The 20,951-nt window shown below is 50.1% G+C and overlaps 1 protein-coding gene across 4 annotated transcripts in view; it reads right to left on the bottom strand.

Annotated features, from left to right (window-relative positions):
- Window positions 1–18,290, bottom strand: part of LOC136626409 (EF-hand calcium-binding domain-containing protein 6-like) — a 53,029-nt gene extending 34,739 nt beyond the window's left edge. For 2 of the 4 annotated variants that reach the window (XM_066601419.1, XM_066601420.1), the window contains exons 1-8: window positions 18,039–18,287; window positions 9,154–9,242; window positions 8,348–8,448; window positions 7,809–7,886; window positions 7,053–7,226; window positions 4,325–4,444; window positions 4,116–4,252; window positions 1,120–1,262 (exon numbers count right to left, since the gene is read on the bottom strand). In XM_066601419.1, coding sequence (XP_066457516.1) covers window positions 1,120–1,262; window positions 4,116–4,252; window positions 4,325–4,444; window positions 7,053–7,226; window positions 7,809–7,886; window positions 8,348–8,448; window positions 9,154–9,242; window positions 18,039–18,219 — 1,023 coding nt within the window. In that variant the 5' untranslated portion in view covers window positions 18,220–18,287. Of the gene's footprint in view, window positions 1–1,119; window positions 1,263–4,115; window positions 4,253–4,324; window positions 4,445–7,052; window positions 7,227–7,808; window positions 7,887–8,347; window positions 8,449–9,153; window positions 9,243–18,038 lie in introns of all 4 variants that reach the window. The other 2 variants (XM_066601422.1, XM_066601421.1) reach the window with 2 other exon arrangements.
- Between the last annotated feature and the right edge of the window lie 2,661 nt (window positions 18,291–20,951).

Below are 20,951 nucleotides of genomic sequence, written 5' to 3'. Positions count from 1 at the left end.
AGTAGCGAGCGTGCGGCATGTCTCCATTGTGTAAGTAGCGAGCGTGCGGCATGTCTCCATTGTGTAAGTAGCGAGCGTGCGGCATGTCTCCATTGTGTAAGTAGTGAGCATGCGGCATGTCTCCATTGTGTTAGTAGCGAGCGTGCGGCATGTCTCCATTGTGTAAGTAGCGAGCGTGCGACATGTCTCCATTGTGTAAGTAGCGAGCGTGCGGCATGTCTCCATTGTGTAAGTAGCGAGCGTGCGGCATGTCTCCATTGTGTAAGTAGCGAGCACGCGGCATGTCTCCATTGTGTAAGTAGCGAGCGTGCGGCATGTCTCCATTGTGTAAGTAGTGAGCGTGCGGCATGTCTCCATTGTGTCAGTAGCGAGCGTGCAGTATGTCTCCATTGTGTAAGTAGCGAGCGTGCGGCATGTCTCCATTGTGTCAGTAGCGAGCGTGCAGTATGTCTCCATTGTGTCAGTAGCGAGCATGCGGCATGTCTCCATTGTGTCAGTAGCGAGCGTGCGGCATGTCTCCATTGTGTAAGTAGCGAGTGCGCGGCATGTCTCCATTGTGTAAGTAGCGAGCGTGCGGCATGTCTCCATTGTGTAAGTAGCGAGCGTGCAGCATGTCTCCATTGTGTAAGTAGCGAGCGTGCGGCATGTCTCCATTGTGTAAGTAGCGAGCATGCGGCATGTCTCCATTGTGTAAGTAGCGAGCGTGCGGCATGTCTCCATTGTGTAAGTAGCGAGCGTGCGGCATGTCTCCATTGTGTAAGTAGCGAGCGTGCGGCATGTCTCCATTGTGTAAGTAGCGAGCACGCGGCATGTCTCCATTGTGTCAGTAGCGAGCATGCGGCATGTCTCCATTGTGTCAGTAGCGAGCACGCGGCATGTCTCCATTGTGTCAGTAGCGAGCATGCGGCATGTCTCCATTGTGTCAGTAGCGAGCACGCGGCATGTGTCCAGACGTTAGTATGAATATTGCCTGGTCATACAAGTAATTGCCGTCTACTTCCTACAAGCGATGATGGCTGTGACCATGTGGGGCACTTTTCCCATTACAATATTTACAAGGGAGCCCGTAACTACCTGCTCTGCCCTGGCATGTGTGGTTGCCATTGGCTGTAGACTCACCATACCAGATCCCTGTGGGTCGTATACGGAGAACTCCATCCTCATGGCTCGCGCCCCCTCCCGAAACTTCTCCTTCAGCCACTTCTCTATACTCAGCGACAGTTTCCTTTCAGCTCCCGTCCGGGACGTTACATTGGCTGCTTCTGTAAAGTGGAGACATGGAGCTGTTAGTGCCGCTCCGTTCTTCTCCAGTCGCATCTAAAGTCGTGTCCACAATTCTAAAGGAGACGGTCTGCTGAGTGCCGACGGGTATGGCAGTGCTGAGACATCAATGCAAGTATCCATGTACTCAAACAGAATTCTGAATGCAGCTCTGGGTGTGACTGGAGAATAGATCATGAAGCAACATAAGTAAGGTATACAGTCATGGCCAAAAGGGTTGAGACTGACACAAATTTGGGTTTGCTCTTTAGTGTTTTTAGCTTTGTCAGCTGTTTCTATGGTTACTGAAGTACAATCAGACGTATTTCATGGGTCTCTAACCTTTTATTGACCAATTCATGAAGTTTAGGCCAGGCTCACACAAGCGTTATTTCACCACGTATTGCGCACGTGATAAACGGTGAATGGAGTCAATGAAGGTACATTGATTTCCATTGATCCATTCACACTTGCGAATATACATTGTTTGGAATACGCCTGCAAAAAAGAATGCGGCACATATTACGCGTGATAGAACCCATTGTTCTCCATGGGCCAGAATCAACACTGTACACACACAATTACATAGCGTATGAGCGGCGTTTAGATGTGCTGACATACCGACAGCATGCGTGAGATACCGGCAGTGGGCGTGAGATACCGGCAGCGGGCGTGAGATACCGGCAGCGGATCTGAGATACCGACAGCGGGCGCGACCTACCAACAGCGGGCGCGAGATACCGGCAGCGGGCGCGAGATACCGACAGCGGGCGCGAGATACCGACAGCGGGCGCGAGATACCGACAGCATGCTTGAGATACCGGCAGGGGGCGTGAGATACCGACAGCGGGCGTGAGATACCGACAGCGGGCGTGATTTACCGACAGCGGGCACGAGATACCGATAGCGGGCGCGAGATACCGACAGCGGGCGCGAGATACCGACAGCATGCTTGAGATACCGACAGGGGGCGTGAGATACCGACAGCGGGCGTGAGATACCGACAGCGGGCGTGATTTACCGACAGCGGGCACAAGATACCGACAGCGTGCGCGAGATACTGACAGTGTGCGTGAGATATGCTGTCAAGCGCAGTCCAAAATCCTTGCCATATGCAGCAATAGGCTGGCTCACCGCCGGTTTCACAGCGGTAAAACGCTGCGTGACATACGTAATATTTTACACTTATGGTCGTGTAAGCCCGGCCTTAGGCAAAGACTCCATATCTACAGTGTTGAGCCTTAGTTTTCAAGCCTTTTGCACTTCGCCCCGACATGCTGGATATCGACTCCTGGGCCAAATCCTGACTACTGATGCCTAATCTTCCTAGTCAGTGCTTGGAGTTTATCACAATTTCTGTTTTTTTGTTTGTCCACTCAGGGAGGACGGTTGGGAGACGTTCCTCAGGGAGGACGGTTGGGACACGTTCCTCAGGGAGGACGGTTGGGACACGTTCCTCAGGGAGGACGGTTGGGACACGTTCCTCAGGGAGGACGGTTGGGACACGTTCCTCAGGGAGGACGGTTGGGACACGTTCCTCAGGGAGGACGGTTGGGACACGTTCCTCAGGGAGGACGGTTGGGACACGTTCCTCAGGGAGGACGGTTGGGACAAGTTCCTCACGGAGGACGGTTGGGACAAGTTCCTCACGGAGGACGGTTGGGACAAGTTCCTCACGGAGGACGGTTGGGACAAGTTCCTCACGGAGGACGGTTGGGACAAGTTCCTCACGGAGGACGGTTGGGACACGTTCCTCAGGGAGGACGGTTGGGACAAGTTCCTCAGGGAGGACGGTTGGGACAAGTTCCTCAGGGAGGACGGTTGGGACCAGTTCCTCAGGGAGGACGGTTGGGACAAGTTCCTCACGGAGGACGGTTGGGACAAGTTCCTCACGGAGGACGGTTGGGACAAGTTCCTCACGGAGGACGGTTGGGACAAGTTCCTCACGGAGGACGGTTGGGACAAGTTCCTCACGGAGGACGGTTGGGACAAGTTCCTAACGGAGGACGGTTGGGACAAGTTCCTCACGGAGGACGGTTGGGACAAGTTCCTCAGGGAGGACGGTTGGGACAAGTTCCTCAGGGAGGACGGTTGGGACCAGTTCCTCAGGGAGGACGGTTGGGACAAGTTCCTCAGGGAGGACGGTTGGGACAAGTTCCTCACGGAGGACGGTTGGGACAAGTTCCTCACGGAGGACGGTTGGGACAAGTTCCTCACGGAGGACGGTTGGGACAAGTTCCTCAGGGAGGACGGATGGGACAAGTTCCGCAGGGAGGACGGTTGGGAGATGTTCCTCACGGAGGACGGTTGGGAGATGTTCCTCACGGAGGACGGTTGGGAGATGTTCCTCACGGAGGACGGTTGGGAGATGTTCCTCACGGAGGACGGTTGGGAGACGTTCCTCACGGAGGACGGTTGGGAGACGTTCCTCACGGAGGACGGTTGGGAGACGTTCCTCACGGAGGACGGTTGGGAGACGTTCCTCACGGAGGACGGTTGGGAGACGTTCCTCACGGAGGACGGTTGGGAGACGTTTCTCTCGGAGGACGGTTGGGAGAAGTTTCTTTCGGAGGACGGTTGGGAAAAGTTTCTCTCAGAGGACGGTTGGGATGAGTTCCTCTTTGAGGATGGTTGAGAGAAGTTGCTCCTGGATGGTTGGGAGAAGTTGCTCCTGGATGGTTAGATCCCATTCTTTGTTCATGGCATTGTTCTTAGGCTGTGAGTCTTAGGCTCCCTTGGATGAGAAGTAACCCCACACATGAATGGTCTCAGGATGCTTTACTGTTGGCATGACACAGGACTCACCTTTTCTTTTTGTACAATGTAACAGTTACGATACAAGGTAATGCACTTACTTATCTGCTGGGGCTCCTGGCTGTCGGACACCTTTTGCAGAGCAGAGAGGAGTGGGCTGAGAGTTTCCACATGTTTTTTTGTACCTAAATGATACTGTAAGTCATCAAACCTCAGAGCAGCTTCCCTCTTGACGTATCTGTGAAAATATACAGTAACCAATGAGGAGATCCTGATCCCCAGACCTTATACTCTGCTCTCATGTACTAACCTTTCCCACAACTTTTTATATTCCTCTTCTGCCATCATAATACCAATCTTAGTCAGGGTGCTGCGGAAATCAGAAGAGTTGAGATGATCGTGTGAAAACAGTTTCAGTAGTTCATAGTACCTGCAATTAATTAGAATACAACAATTACCAGTCTGATCCATTGAGAGTTTCCATTTGTAGACTGCAGTACCACTTACAGCCACTACTGTGACACAGACATTCCATAGACAGCAATATAACAGCGCCCCCCTTGAGTTATTTAGAACAGTGAAAATATCCTGCAGATAAAATAATTTTTTAATAGAATCCTCCCAGAAAGCTCAAAAGTATGGAATTATCTCTACAAAATATACATGTTTTCAGGAAAATTCCTTAGAATTGAAAGAAACACATTGGCTGCAAGTCGTGTTGTGAGAAAGACGCCTCAGTTGAAATTCATACCAGTTGGAAGATACATCAGTTAGGGTAGTTTTACACGGGGCAATTGTCAAGTGCTTAAGCACCCAACAGTCGTCCCAGCAGTCATCTCTCCCATGCTTTTACACAGGAGCAATAATCGCTCATTGAATTGAGGAGGGATGCGCCGAAGATGTCTTCTTGCCACCCACCTCCATTGACTGTGAACAGGCCATCGTTCAAAGTTGAGTTACTGCCTGTTTACACGGGGCGATTGTCGGCAAGTTGTTATTCTTGCATAAACTGAACAATAAATGAACAAATTGTCATTCATTCGTTGGCCGTATTTACACTGAATGATTATTGTTCCATGTAAAAGGGCCCTTCGAAGTCATGGTGATCGGAAGTCGTGATAGTTGAAAGTTATGTTAGTTGAGAGATATGTTGGTTAAGACATGTTGGTTGGAAGACATGTAGTTTGGTAAACATATTAGTTGAAAGAATTATTAATGTGAAGTCATGTTGGATGGAAGACTTCGGGCTCTTTTACATGCAATGATTACCTTTCAGTTTATCGCTGGATTGTGCAAAACTGAACAATAATCATTCAGTATAAAAACTGCCAGACATGTTGGCTGGAAGGCTCATTGGTTAAAAGGCTCATTGGTTAAAAGGCTCATTGGTTAAAAGGCTCATTGGGTAAAAGGCTCATTGGGTAAAAGGCTCATTGGTTAAAAGGCTCATTGGTTAAAAGGCTCATTGGGTAAAAGGCTCATTGGGTAAAAGGCTCATTGGGTAAAAGGCTCATTGGTTGAAAAACTTGTTGTTTGGATGTAATGTTGGTTAAAAGGCTCATTAGTTGGAAATTATGTTGGTTGGAAGGCTCATTGGTTAAAAGGCTCATTGGTTAAAAGGCTCATTGGTTGGAAGGCTCATTGGTTGGAAGGCTCATTGGTTGGAAGGCTCATTGGTTGGAAGGCTCATTGGTTAAAAGACTCATTGGTTAAAAGACTCATTGGTTAAAAGACTCATTGGTTAAAAGACTCATTGGTTAAAAGACTCATTGGTTAAAAGGCTCATTGGTTAAAAGGCTCATTGGTTAAAAGGCTCATTGGTTAAAAGGCTCATTGGTTAAAAGGCTCATTGGGTAAAAGGCTTATTGGGTAAAAGGCTCATTGGTTGAAAAACTTGTTGTTTGGATGTAATGTTGGTTAAAAGGCTCATTAGTTGGAAATTATGTTGGTTGGAAGGCTCATTGGTTAAAAGGCTCATTGGTTGGAAGGCTCATTGGTTGGAAGGCTCATTGGTTGGAAGGCTCATTGGTTGGAAGGCTCATTGGTTAAAAGACTCATTGGTTAAAAGGCTCATTGGGTAAAAGGCTTATTGGGTAAAAGGCTCATTGGGTAAAAGGCTCATTGGGTAAAAGGCTCATTGGGTAAAAGGCTTATTGGGTAAAAGGCTCATTGGTTGAAAAACTTGTTGGTTGGATGTAATTTTGGTTAAAAGGCTCATTAGTTGGAAATTATGTTGGTTGGAAGGCTCATTGGTTAAAAGGCTCATTGGTTGGAAGGCTCATTGGTTAAAAGGCTCATTGGTTAAAAGGCTCATTGGTTAAAAGACTCATTGGTTAAAAGACTCATTGGTTAAAAGACTCATTGGTTAAAAGACTCATTGGTTAAAAGACTCATTGGTTAAAAGGCTCATTGGGTAAAAGGCTCATTGGGTAAAAGGCTCATTGGGTAAAAGGCTCATTGGGTAAAAGGCTCATTGGTTGAAAAACTTGTTGGTTGGATGTAATTTTGGTTAAAAGGCTCATTGGTTGGATGTCATGTTGGTGAAGAGAAATGTGGATTAGAAGCATGTTGGCTGGAAGTCATGTTGGTATAAGATACCTTTAGACGGGATGAGAAATCACTGACATGTCATAGCAGAACTAAAAAACAAGCGACTATGAGGCCGTGTAAACAGGAGCTACTCAATGTTTGAATAACTCATGTTTACTGTGAATGGAGGTGTACAGGCTGAACGATCCCCGGCCGCTCCACCTCCATTCACCCAGATCATTATGGCTCCTGTGTAGGAACAATAGTCAGGAGGTAGCCTGTGGGTCGGCTGTTGAGCACTTATGCGCTTGACAGTCATTTCGTGTAAAGGTACCCCAAGCCATGTTGGTGGAAGACATATAGCTGGGTAAACATAGTAGTTCAAAGACAGATTGGTTGGAGGTCATGTTGGTGCGCAGACATGTAGGATGAAAGACAAGTTGGTTGCAGTACATACTGCTCCCCTGTTACATAGCCCTGACTATATGGCCACGCGAGCCTCATATGACCTGTTATTAGCCATGTCCCTCAGCTGTAGATGAACCTCATGTGCCGTCTTCAGAGGCGCCTTATGTTTCCTCTTCATGGGGTCCAGCCACTCAGGGGGAGATTTATCTTCCTCAAGCTTAAAATGGTCATAGAAGGCATCAAATGTAATAACTGGTTTCTCATCAAGGTGAAATCTGTGTAAAAACAAAGTACATATAATCTGTCCGTCAAAGAGCGCCCCCTGGTGTGTAAGGTGGAATGTGTATGAACAAAGTACATATAACCCGTCTGTCGATGAGCGCCCCCTGGTGTGTAAGGTGGAATGTGTATGAACAAAGTACATATAACCCTTCTGTAGATGAGCGCCCCCTGGTGTGTAAGGTGGAATCTGTGTGAGAACAAAGTACATATAACCTGTCTGTCGATGAGCGCCCCCTGGTGTGTAAGGTGGTATGTGTAAGAACAAAGTACATATAACCCATCTGTCGATGAGCGCCCCCTGGTGTGTAAGGTGGTATGTGTAAGAACAAAGTACATATAACCCATCTGTCGATGAGCGCCCCCTGGTGTGTAAGGTGGAATCTGTGTGAGAACAAAGTACATATAACCCGTCTGTCGATGAGCGCCCCCTGGTGTGTAAGGTGGTATGTGTAAGAACAAAGTACATATAACCCGTCCGTCGATGAGCGCCCCCTATTGTGTAAGGTGGAATCTGTGGGATTTACCGTTTCCACCAGCTTTCCCAGATGTTATGGCTTCTATGTGAGCCAACCTACCTGCACAGAAGCCGCTCAAACACCATCTTATTAATGAACGACCCCAGAAATGTTGTCAGGATGATCAGTAATGCATCCCTGCAAGAGAAAAGTGAGTGTGATCCATCGGCTTCTCCCCACCCGACATAGTTGATAACAGGGAACAACAGAATGCATTGGATGCACCTCTTCCACTTCTTACCAAGTCTAACCAGATTCTGAAGTAACCCAGCTTTCCCAGGAACAGATATAAAATCTTTATTTATATAGTGCCAACATATTCTGCAGCGCTGTACAAACAGCGCCACCGACCGCACCAGCAGCGCCACCGACCGCACCAGCAGCGCCACCGACCGCACCAGCAGCGCCACCGACCGCATCTGCAGCGCCACCGACTGCACCAGCAGCACCAACAGTGGCAGCAGAACCCACAGTGCTAGCGCAGTGGGGCCGAAGAGGACGATGAAATGATTTATTCTGCTATGGATTATTGTAATGTGCACAATATACATTTAGATGGCAGCGGTGAAAAAGCTAAACGTCAGCAACAATAAATATACCTGCTTACTCTTCCTCTGCCTTCAGGGTCATGTGACCAGAAGAGGCGCTTCAGCTCGTAGAATCCACCCGATTGTATCTTTACTAACAGATGGAACTTCAGCTGAAATAAGAATATATAATATAGCAGTGGTATCGAACCCAGAGATCACCGTGACTCCACCAGCAGAACAGTGAGTGCAGCTCTGGAGTATAATACAGGATGTAACTCAGGGTCAGTACAGGATAAGTAATGTATGTACACAGTGACTTCACCAGCAGAATAGTGAGTGCAGCTCTGGAGTATAATACAGGATGCGACTCAGGAGCAGTACAGGATAAGTAATGTATGTACACAGTGACTCCACCAGCAGAATAGTGAGTGCAGCTCTGGGGTATAATACAAGATGTAACTCAGGATAAGTACAGGATAAGTAATGTATGTACACAGTGACTCCACCAGCAGAACAGGGAGTGCAGCTCTGGAGTATAATACAGGGTGTAACTCAGATAACATTGTGTTCATTCACCTTGCTGTCTTTAAGAAACTCAGGAGCAGTACAGGATAAGTAATGTATGTACACAGTGACTCCACCAGCAGAATAGTGAGTGCAGCTCTGGAGTATAATACAGGATGTAACTCAGGATCAGGGTGTAATCCTTCATTCCCTTCCATTCCTGGTGAGTAGTTTCCCCCATACGGCTCCTCGGAGGGTGCGTGTTCTGCATGCACAGGCACTGAGCAGGCACCACATATAATACATGGAGTATCCATTGATTAGATAGTAGTGACAACCTGAATAGTAAACCGTATAGAACGATCACTTACCTCTTCACACTGTGTATCCAGCTGGCAGCGCACGTCTCCTGTAGATTCTTCCTTCTCTGCTTTTCCTTTTTCTTCCCCGCTTTTCCTGTCTGCATGTAAGGTACATATTGATGAGCGTTCATTAAGGTGCGGTGCAGCCATCACTCCCCACATTATGTACGTGCCGTGGGCTTTATGGTGATCCGCACTTGTACACACTCAGCGGCCACTTTATTAGGACCACCTTCCAGGACTGAATAGAACCCCATTTGTACTCAAACCAAGGGTGTATTCAGGAGCATTACTAAAGGCTCAGGGGCCCCGATGCAAAAGTTCAGCTAGCCCCCCCCCCCATACTTTTACCTAAACCGTGCTGCATACAGCCGCAAAACAAATTTCCGTACCTGATCGGCCCCGAGGCGTTATCTTTCCAAACAGGATGCATTTCCGGGACTACATGAAAACTTGGTTGTAGCCCCTTAGGTGACTCACACACACACCGCTTTTTACCGCGGCGCCCGAGCGCCGTGCTTACTATAGTACACGCCTCCCATTGATTGTCATGGGGTTACTCAGACCTGCGCTTAAACGCCGTGTTTCTAACGCTGCGATTCTCGAGAGCTGTTTTATTTTTGCGTTTCCCATTATTTAACGCACCTCCTCACCCATCACAATATTGGGGTCCATTGAAAAATGCTGTCAAACTCCGTACCGTGTGATCAAAAACGCGGCTCGTCTGACACCGGACTTCTGCTTTACAGAAATAAAGCTTGAATGGGTTTTCTAAGACGACATTGCTGACAAGCTTTCCTCAGGGTCAGTCATCAATAGTTGATCAGCGGGGTCCGCCAACCAGCTGACTCAAAGGGCATGGTGCTCGAGGGCTGGCCTTTGAAGTGTGGGACTTGCACTAGGCTCATCACTCTGCTAAAATAGCCCCACTCCTAAAACTCTGGGGGTGGAAGGGGTTAAATTCAGTAACACACTCACACAATGGCTCTGATCACGGATTCTCCACTTTATGTTAACTTCTTCACTCCTCCCCTCTCGGCTCCGACAGTCACTGTCCTCTGAGTACTGAAGCCGGGGCAGGGAAGGGTCACTCTATGGCCATTTGCACACAGCTGAGATTTGTGTGCTGCGAGATGCACAAATCTCACTCGAATCTGCACCCCTTCTTTTGAATGGGGTCATACACATGAGCGATGTTTTCCCACATCACACATCCTATCTTTTGCCGTGCTCTCACATTGCATCTCCCATTATTTTCATTGGGGCCGGCGGCAGCATCGCACCACATGCTAGGGGCACGCGATGTGAGGTCTTACATTTAATTCAATGGAAGTAACTCCGCGATCCTCCGCCGTGCAGAAGGATTGCTACTTCCACGAAGTGATGCAAAGCGGTTTGGAGATATAAAATGCCTTGCATCCACTGGGATAACCACATGCTGGTGAGAGCAATATTGGGCCATGAATCACGGCCTGACAATGCACTCGCCCGAATGAAGTTAGTCTTTGCAAAATAATACAGAAAATTAGTGAGTCAGAGCAGCCACTGTGTGTGTTACTGAATTTAACCCCCTCCACCCCCTGGAGGTTTGGGAGGGGGACCCAGCAGCTTTAATCGTGGGTTAGGGCCCAATTATGAAGTGTGGTCATGGGGAGGGTATATAACTAACTGGGGCATACAAGGGGCTCTTTTACTAAGTAAGGCCACATAGAGGGTCACAATTACTATTTGAGGCCACAGAGGGTGTATTATAGCTAAGTGGGAACTCCCAGGGTCCTATTACTAAGTGGGGTCATCCGGGGGGGATTGCTAAGTAGGGCTACATATGGCTTCACATACAGCATATCTGATGCTTGCTTTGCACAGCAGAAAACCCACAGCAAATACACTGCCACTCTGCCCTGATTAAATGCACACCTAAATCGTGAAGCTTTTGCCACGTTTTTGTTGCCGAGGGTTTTAACCCTTATATTACAAGGTTATAAATCTGCAGCATATATAGGCGTGCTGCGCATTGCATTCATTGGGGAAATTTTCTGTTTATGTGCAGGAGACCTTAGAAGTCTCCTGCATATGGCTTGCCATGTAAATTCAGCTAAAAGAACCCATTGACGCATGTGAGATTGTTGGGAACTTGCATCGGACAGCACACGGACGCTACATGGCAGAGGACATTGTATGGCTGATTGGGTCTGTGATACAGTCCATAGTAGCACATGCGTGATTTCCTTCGCTCAGACCATCAGCTCATCGAAAAAAAAAAAAAACGCCTGTCTGAATAGCATAAGTGGCTGTAATGGGTCTGTGTGCTGTACGTGAAATACCTGGACAGAACATGGGATATACCCATCCACTGGTCCCAACACCTCCTAATAGTCTGGTCAGACGCTCCTCTCTACTTGTGGTCTGTAGGGGGCGTCCTGAACCCGGTCACCTTGTGTGCCATCACACATCCTCTGGTCCCAGCATCTTCTAACAGTCTGGCCAGACGCTCCCCTCTACTGGTGGTCTGTAGGGAGTCCCGAGCCCGGTCACCTCGTGTGTCCTCACACATCCACTGGTCCCAACACCCCCTAACAGTCTGGCCAGACGCTCCCCTCTACTGGTGGTCTGTAGGGGGTCCCGAGCCCGGTCACCTCGTGTGTCCTCACACATCCACTGGTCCTAACACCCCCTAACAGTCTGGTCAGATGCTCCTCTCTACTGGTGGTCTGTAGGGAGTCCCGAGCCCGGTCACCTCGTGTGTCCTCACACATCCACTGGTCCCAACACCCCCTAACAGTCTGGCCAGACGCTCCCCTCTACTGGTGGTCTGTAGGGGGTCCCGAGCCCGGTCACCTCGTGTGTCCTCACACATCCACTGGTCCTAACACCCCCTAACAGTCTGGTCAGATGCTCCTCTCTACTGGTGGTCTGTAGGGGGCGTCCTGAGCCCGGTCACTTTCTCTGCCATCACACATCCACTGGTCCCAACACCCCCTAACAGCCTGGTCAGGCGCTCCTCTCTACTGGTGGTCTGTAGGGGGCGTCCTGAGCCCGGTCACCTCGTGTGTCCTCACACATCCACTGGTCCCAACACCACCTAACAGTCTGGTCAGATGCTCCTCTCTACTGGTGGTCTGTAGGGGGGCGTCCTGAGCCCGGTCACCTTGTGTGCCCTCACAGATCCACTGGTCCCAACACCTCCTAACAGTCTGGTCAGACGCTCCTCTCTACTGCTGGTCTGTATGGGCGTCCTGAGCCCGATCACCTCGTGTGCCCTCATCCACTGGTCCCAACACCACCTAACAGTCTGGTCAGATGCTCCTCTCTACTGGTGGTCTGTAGGGGGCGTCCTGAGCCTGGTCACCTTGTGTGCTCCCATCCACTGGTCCCAACACCTCCTAACAGTCTGGCCAGACGCTCCCCTCTACTGGTGGTCTGTAGGGGGTCCTGAGCCCGGTCACCTTGTGTGCCCTCACTGATCCACTGGTCCCAACACCTCCTAACATCCGGTCAGAACGGCCCCTTGGGGGATAATTCGTTGATACAACCATCCAGCTTCTCCCATCCCAATACTGCGCCCCTCTCAGACTCTGGTAACGGGGTGAAATCTCTTCTTTGCGTCATAGAGGCGTCTAGTGGCCAACAAGCTCTACAGATGCGGAAGAAGAGATCACTACACACAAGGAGCCTCTGAGAGCCTCTTATAGGCCAAGGGGGGAAACCACAAGACCGTCCATCTAATCACCACAACTCTCATTATTTACATATTTGACTGAGAGATGGAACTGCAGGGTGTACAGCAAAACAACACCTTCTTCTGGGGCGGAGTGTTATTGACAATGAGTGTATTTAGCCATGGTACTATTTAAGGTGACCAGATTTTCCCAGGGTCAAAGCAAGACACAGGGGTGTGGTCAGGGGCGGGGCTTATCACAACGTATGATTTTTACCTCCGTTATTATAAAAAGTACAGGGACAATCCAAAAAAACAGGTAGCAAATTCTGCAGCATTTCTGCATCCTAAAAGCAGTTAAAATTCGTACCATTGCTGCGGATTTCTACGGGAAGTCAGCAGCTGATGTCATACTATGCGGCGCTCCCCCTCACCTCCTCCAAAGGCTAACTGCTGTCAGGCAGGGTTCACACAGGGCGGTTTTGCTGCGGTTTGCCGTTGCATATCCGTACTGCGACAAAACCGCTGCGTTTGCAGTGCAATGCAGCACAAATGAGATTTGCCAAAAAGCTGTTCTCACAGGACGGATTTTTTCCGCACAGCCAACTGCAGCGCGGTTTTCAAAGATGCAGCATGTCCATTCTTCTGTCTTTTCCGCAGCGCTTTTTTGCCCATAGACCTCTATGGACGCAGCAAAATCCGCACCAAAATACGCTGCAAAAGGGGAAAAAAACGCACGAAAATCCACAAGCCAAAATTAACCTTTGAAGCGCTTTTGCCGCAGAAGCAGTTCTTCTGCGGCAAACCGCAGCAAATCCGCCCTGTGTGAACCCAACCTCAGCGTTCACCAGCTTCCAGTTCCCGGCGGCCTATAGTGGCCTCACCTGACCAGGCCGCTGGGAATTGGAAGCCCGGAAGCGCTGACAGCGGGAAGCCTTTGGGGGAGGTGAGAGGAAGCGATGCATAGTATGAAATCAGCTGCGGATACGTGGCTGATTTCCAGCAAAAATGGTTGTTGGATGCAGAAATGCTGCAGAATTTGCCACAGAAATTTCTGCCACACGTAAACATACCCTAGGTCAGCTTGAGGTAGGCTGCCACATGCACAGTGGCCCCCAGTAGTATTAGTGGCCCCCACAGCGGCCTCCCTGAGACTGACATACCACCACCTTTTCCTCCTCTTAGCGCAGCGCCTTCTTCCTTCTCTCCTCCTGCGGAACGAAAGAGGAGAGGTCAGGGAAGGAGCGAGGAAGATCCTGGATGCACACACTGCCGTCAGTGTGTGCATCCAGCTGCAGCGTCGCTGAGTGATTACCAGCCGCGGAGCAATGGCACCCCAGCTAGTAATCACTTTAAAGGTGATCAGATGTCCCGAAAGCGGGATAGAAGCAGGACAAATGGCTGTCCCACACGGGGGTAAGTGGAACACAGGGTCCCAAAGCAGGACTGTCCCACCTAAATCGGGAAGTCTGGTCACCCTATACTATTTAAAGTAACTGTTCGGGCCTGGAGAAAGAAAGATGGCCGCAGCAGCTTCTCTGACTGCCTGACGTACACTGTGTGTTAGTACGCAACATCAGTCTAAGGCTCCATTCACACGGGGCGGTTCGGTTGCATCGGTAAAACCTTGTATTCTTTGCCAGAGTTCTAGTAAAATGTGGCAAAAAACACACATAGTTTAAAAAATGGTACGGTTTTAATTGCAACTGAACTGCCCCGTGTGACTGGAGCCTCAGCGCCCCCCTCTGCTGAGTCTATGAGCGACGGCCTGTTTACTGTGACTGGAGCCTCAGCGCCCTCCTCTGCTGAGTCTATGAGCGACGGCCTGTTTACTGTGACTGGAGCCTCAGCGCCCTCCTCTGCTATGAGTCTATGAGCGACGGCCTGTTTACTGTGACTGGAGCCTCAGCGCCCCCCTCTGCTGAGTCTATGAGCGACGGCCTGTTTACTGTGACTGGAGCCTCAGCGCCCCCCTCTGCTATGAGTCTATGAGCGGCGGCCTGTTTACTGTGACTGGAGCCTCAGCGCCCCCCTCTGCTATGAGTCTATGAGCGGCGGCCTGTTTACTGTGACTGGAGCCTCAGCGCCCCCCTCTGCTATGAGTCTATGAGCGGCGGCCTGTTTACTGTGACTGGAGCCTCAGCGCCCTCCTCTGCTATGAGTCTATGAGCGACGGCCTGTTTACTGTGACTGGAGCCTCAGCGCCCTCCTCTGCTATGAGTCTATGAGCGACGGCCTGTTTACTGTGACTGGAGCCTCAGCGCCCCCCTCTGCTGAGTCTATGAGCGACGGCCTGTTTACTGTGACTGGAGCCTCAGCGCCCTCCTCTGCTATGAGTCTATGAGCGACGGCCTGTTTACTGTGACTGGAGCCTCAGCGCCCTCCTCTGCTGAGTCTATGAGCGACGGCCTGTTTACTGTGACTGGAGCCTCAGCGCCCCCCTCTGCTATGAGTCTATGAGCGGCGGCCTGTTTACTGTGACTGGAGCCTCAGCGCCCCCCTCTGCTATGAGTCTATGAGCGGCGGCCTGTTTACTGTGACTGGAGCCTCAGCGCCCTCCTCTGCTATGAGTCTATGAGCGACGGCCTGTTTACTGTGACTGGAGCCTCAGCGCCCCCCTCTGCTGAGTCTATGAGCGACGGCCTGTTTACTGTGACTGGAGCCTCAGCGCCCCCCTCTGCTATGAGTCTATGAGCGGCGGCCTGTTTACTGTGACTGGAGCCTCAGCGCCCCCCTCTGCTATGAGTCTATGAGCGGCGGCCTGTTTACTGTGACTGGAGCCTCAGCGCCCTCCTCTGCTATGAGTCTATGAGCGACGGCCTGTTTACTGTGACTGGAGCCTCAGCGCCCTCCTCTGCTATGAGTCTATGAGCGACGGCCTGTTTACTGTGACTGGAGCCTCAGCGCCCCCCTCTGCTGAGTCTATGAGCGACGGCCTGTTTACTGTGACTGGAGCCTCAGCGCCCTCCTCTGCTATGAGTCTATGAGCGGCGGCCTGTTTACTGTGACTGGAGCCTCAGCGCCCTCCTCTGCTATGAGTCTATGAGCGACGGCCTGTTTACTGTGACTGGAGCCTCAGCGCCCTCCTCTGCTATGAGTCTATGAGCGGCGGCCTGTTTACTGTGACTGGAGCCTCAGCGCCCCCCTCTGCTATGAGTCTATGAGCGACGGCCTGTTCACTGTGACTGGAGCCTCAGCGCCCTCCTCTGCTATGAGTCTATGAGCGACGGCCTGTTTACTGTGACTGGAGCCTCAGCGCCCTCCTCTGCTGAGTCTATGAGCGACGGCCTGTTCACTGTGACTGGAGCCTCAGCGCCCTCCTCTGCTATGAGTCTATGAGCGACGGCCTGTTTACTGTGAATGGAGCCTCAGCGCCCTCCTCTGCTATGAGTCTATGAGCGGCGGCCTGTTTACTGTGAATGGAGCCTCAGCGCCCCCCTCTGCTATGAGTCTATGAGCGACGGCCTGTTTACTGTGACTGGAGCCTCAGCGCCCTCCTCTGCATCCAGGAATATGACGTTATCGCTCATTGTAAAGGTCTGCGCCGGCCCAGCGACAACTCATTGGCTTCACGTTCAGTTTATGTATGCAGAAGACTAAACGATGGATCGGGCCGAGTGAACAGGCAGCTCTGAGTCTATGAGCGACAGCCTGTTCACTGCGAATGGAGGCGGGTTGGTCCCATCCCCCGTGGCTACAGAAGCCCCTGTAAATTCCGCAAAAAAATTCGAAGGCCAACTGCAAACTTTGATGCGGATTTGAAAATGGCTCAAAGCCTTCCTGCAATTCTGCATCAAAGTCCGCGGTCAGACCTGCAGATGGTGTGGAGTTCCTCAGCTGTGATTGGGCCGCGTACTTCTACCCCGTGTGAAAGGTCGCTTAGACAACCAAAGCATACCACGCACAGCATGCGTCAGGTTGTCAGAGAAGCAGTTCGGCCATCTTTTTTTCTCCATGTTTCGAGGGTCTCATTCAGATGAGTATTTTCGTGCAGCCATCAGCTGTGAGAAAACATCGCTGGAAATCGCTGCCATATAAAGCATCCCGGCGCCTTCATTCATACGGGCGTGAGAAAAACATCACGATTGAAAAAAATAAAAAATAAAAATATTGCCAAATTGCCGGTGGAGGGGAGTCCACGTGCGTCCGGTGAACGCCGGAGGGGAGTCCACGTGCGTCCGGTGAACGCCGGAGGGGAGTCCACGTGCGTCCGGTGAACGCCGGAGGGGAGTCCACGTGCGTCCGGTGAACGCCGGAGGGGAGTCCACGTGCGTCCGGTGAACGCCGGAGGGGAGTCCACGTGCGTCCGGTGAACGCCGGAGGGGAGTCCACGTGCGTCCGGTGAACGCCGGAGGGGAGTCCACGTGCGTCCGGTGAACGCCGGAGGGGAGTCCACGTGCGTCCGGTGAACGCCGGAGGGGAGTCCACATGCGTCCGGCGCTTGTTTAGAGGTAAAAAAAAAAAATTAGCAAATTATTATTTTTTTTAACTTGACCTTGTGATCATTTGATCGCTCACACGGTATAATGTAATACCCGTAGTATTGCATCATACCGCCTTCTGACAGGCATGGCTTGAAAGACAATCAGTCAATGCAACACTGGGGGCCTTTAGAAACAGTACCTCATTGTGGGAGGGCTAATCAGGACCCACAAACTCTGATTGGGGGCATTTAAAGGGTTAAGAGCCGACACCCGCCCTGTATGTAGCGGGATCCACCCCCCCTCATACAAGCCCTGAAGCTGGAGGGCGTTCGTGCACTCCCAAAAGAATCAAGGGGTTCGCATTGGCGCACTCTACGCTGGGGGGATTGGTACCAAAGAAAACTACTGATGCCCCTTTTTTTGGGGGTGCGGTCTTTCATCCACCAGTTGCGCAGAATTCCGGACATCTCAGGTAACGCTTCCAGAAACTTCACACAATTTGATTCAGAAAATAAAACTAACACCACAAAAGTGGCGCTGAAAATCCCTAATGTGATAACCCCCCCAACCACCCCCCGCCCCCCTCCCCTCCCCCCCACCAGTCGCTCCCGTCGTACTTTACTTTCAGAAAACTAAAAATCTGGATGAACGCTGCGAACAAATTTCAGCCCTGGGTCTTTCCTGGTATTCAGCCTCTAATAGCCTCCACTCACTGACAGCTAGCAGAGGTGTTGAAGCTGATGATTGTGCATGTGGGCAGAGCCTTGTTGGCATATCCTTACTACATGACGGCGGTTGTGATCCTTCATTACCAGTGTGGGCGCAGCGGTCCTCCAGCTTCTGGGTCCGGGGGGTCTTGTGTAGGTCGGGGTCACCCCTCGCCTCGGACCTCGAGAGCCCCCGCACCGAAAGGTTTTCCGGATGTCCAAGGCATTGAGACCCTGGCAGCTTGGATCGGGCCCTGGAGGGGCCCCTGGTAGCTGGCAGAGCCATGAATAACTCTGCAGCGCCCACCGCCGCTGACTGAGGGAGACAGGAAGGAACTTTCAGTAGCAACAACAAAGTTACTGTGGAAACCATCAGCGTCCGAGACAATGGTCGTCGCCACGGAAACCGGTCCTCACCAGCAGCACACAGAGGAGGGGGACACGAGCGCAGGAAAAGCTGGACTGCAGCAGCACATCGTTCTAATCATCCGGAATGACCTAGAATGATGAGCTCCCAACTGTCTGCCTGCGTGTCAGTCTCCACTGCAATTCTGGAATTCTATTCACCAATCAGATTTAGAATTCTTAAACCTTTCACTCAGGCAGAGGTGACAGCAGATGGTATCACACAAGGGATTAGATACACAGATCAGCAGACAGTATCACACAGGATGGGATTAGATACACAGCTCAGCAGACAGTATCACACAGTATGGGATTATATACATGGCTCAGCGGACAGTATCACACAGGATAGGATTAGATACACGGCTCAGCAGACAGTATCACGCAGGATAGGATTAAATACACGGCTCAGCAGACAGTATCACACAGTATTGGATTAGATACATGGCTCCGCAGACTGTATCACACAGGACGGGATTAGATACACAGCTCAGCAGACAGTATCACACATGATAGGATTAGATATACGCTGAGCAGACAGTATCATACAGGATAGGATTAGATACACAGCTCAGCAGACAGTATCACACATGATAGGATTAGATACACAGCTCAGCAGACAGTATCACACATGATAGGATTAGATATACGCTGAGCAGACAGTATCACACAGGATAGGATTAGATACACAGCTCAGCAGACAGTATCACACATGATAGGATTAGATATACGCTCAGCAGACAGTATCACACATGATAGGATTAGATACACAGCTCAGCAGACAGTATCACACATGATAGGATTAGATATACGCTCAGCAGGCAGTATCACACAGGATAGGATTAGATACACAGCTCAGCAGACAGTATCACACAGGATAGGATTAGATACACAGCTCAGCAGACAGTATCACACATGATAGGATTAGATATACGCTCAGCAGGCAGTATCACACAGGACAGGATTAGATACACGGCTCAGCAGACAGTATCACACAGGATAGGATTAGATACACGGCTCAGCAGACAGTATCACACATGATAGGATTAGATATACGCTCAGCAGACAGTATCACACAGGATAGGATTAGATACACGCTCAGCAGACAGTATCACACAGAATAGGATTAGATACACAGCTCAGCAGGCAGTATCAGCCAGAATAGGATTAGATACATGGCTCAGCAGACAGTATCACACAGTATGGGATTAGATACACAGCTCAGCAGACAGTATCACACAGTATGGGATTAGATACACGGCCCAGCAGGCAGTATCACACATGATAGGATTTGATACACGCTCAGCAAACAGTATCACACAGGATAGGATTAGATACACAGCTCAGCAGGCAGTATCACACAGGATAGGATTAGATACACAGCTCTGCAGACAGTATCACACAGGATAGGATTAGATACACGGCTCAGCAGACCGTATTACAGGGTAGGATTAGATACACAGCTCAGCAGACCGTATCACACAGGATAGGATTAGATACACGGCTCAGCAGACAGTATCACACAGGAGAGGATTAGATACACGGCTCAGCAGACCGTATCACACAGGATAGGATTTGATACACGCTCAGCAAACAGTATCACCCAGGATAGGATTAGATACACAGCTCAGCAGGCAGTATCACACAGGATAGGATTAGATACACAGCTCAGCAGACAGTATTACAGGGTAGGATTAGATACACAGCTCAGCAGACAGTATCACACATGATAGGATTAGATATACGCTCAGCAGACAGTATCACACATGATAGGATTAGATACACAGCTCAGCAGACAGTATCACACATGATAGGATTAGATATACGCTCAGCAGGCAGTATCACACAGGATAGGATTAGATACACAGCTCAGCAGACAGTATCACACAGGATAGGATTAGATACACAGCTCAGCAGACAGTATCACACATGATAGGATTAGATATACGCTCAGCAGGCAGTATCACACAGGACAGGATTAGATACACGGCTCAGCAGACAGTATCACACAGGATAGGATTAGATACACGGCTCAGCAGACAGTATCACACATGATAGGATTAGATATACGCTCAGCAGACAGTATCACACAGGATAGGATTAGATACACGCTCAGCAGACAGTATCACACAGAATAGGATTAGATACACAGCTCAGCAGGCAGTATCAGCCAGAATAGGATTAGATACATGGCTCAGCAGACAGTATCACACAGTATGGGATTAGATACACAGCTCAGCAGACAGTATCACACAGTATGGGATTAGATACACAGCTCAGCAGACAGTATCACACATGATAGGATTATATACACAGCTCAGCAAACAGTATCACACAGGATAGGATTAGATACACAGCTCAGCAGGCAGTATCACACAGGATAGGATTAGATACACAGCTCTGCAGACAGTATCACACAGGATAGGATTAGATACACGGCTCAGCAGACCGTATTACAGGGTAGGATTAGATACACAGCTCAGCAGACCGTATCACACAGGATAGGATTAGATACACGGCTCAGCAGACAGTATCACACAGGAGAGGATTAGATACACGGCTCAGCAGACCGTATCACACAGGATAGGATTTGATACACGCTCAGCAAACAGT

This window comes from Eleutherodactylus coqui, chromosome 4 (genome assembly GCF_035609145.1).
Source record: "Eleutherodactylus coqui strain aEleCoq1 chromosome 4, aEleCoq1.hap1, whole genome shotgun sequence".
NCBI lineage: Eukaryota > Metazoa > Chordata > Amphibia > Anura > Eleutherodactylidae > Eleutherodactylus > Eleutherodactylus coqui.
Note: the sequence above shows the minus strand (reverse complement) of the source record. Positions and strands in the feature narration are given on the sequence as shown.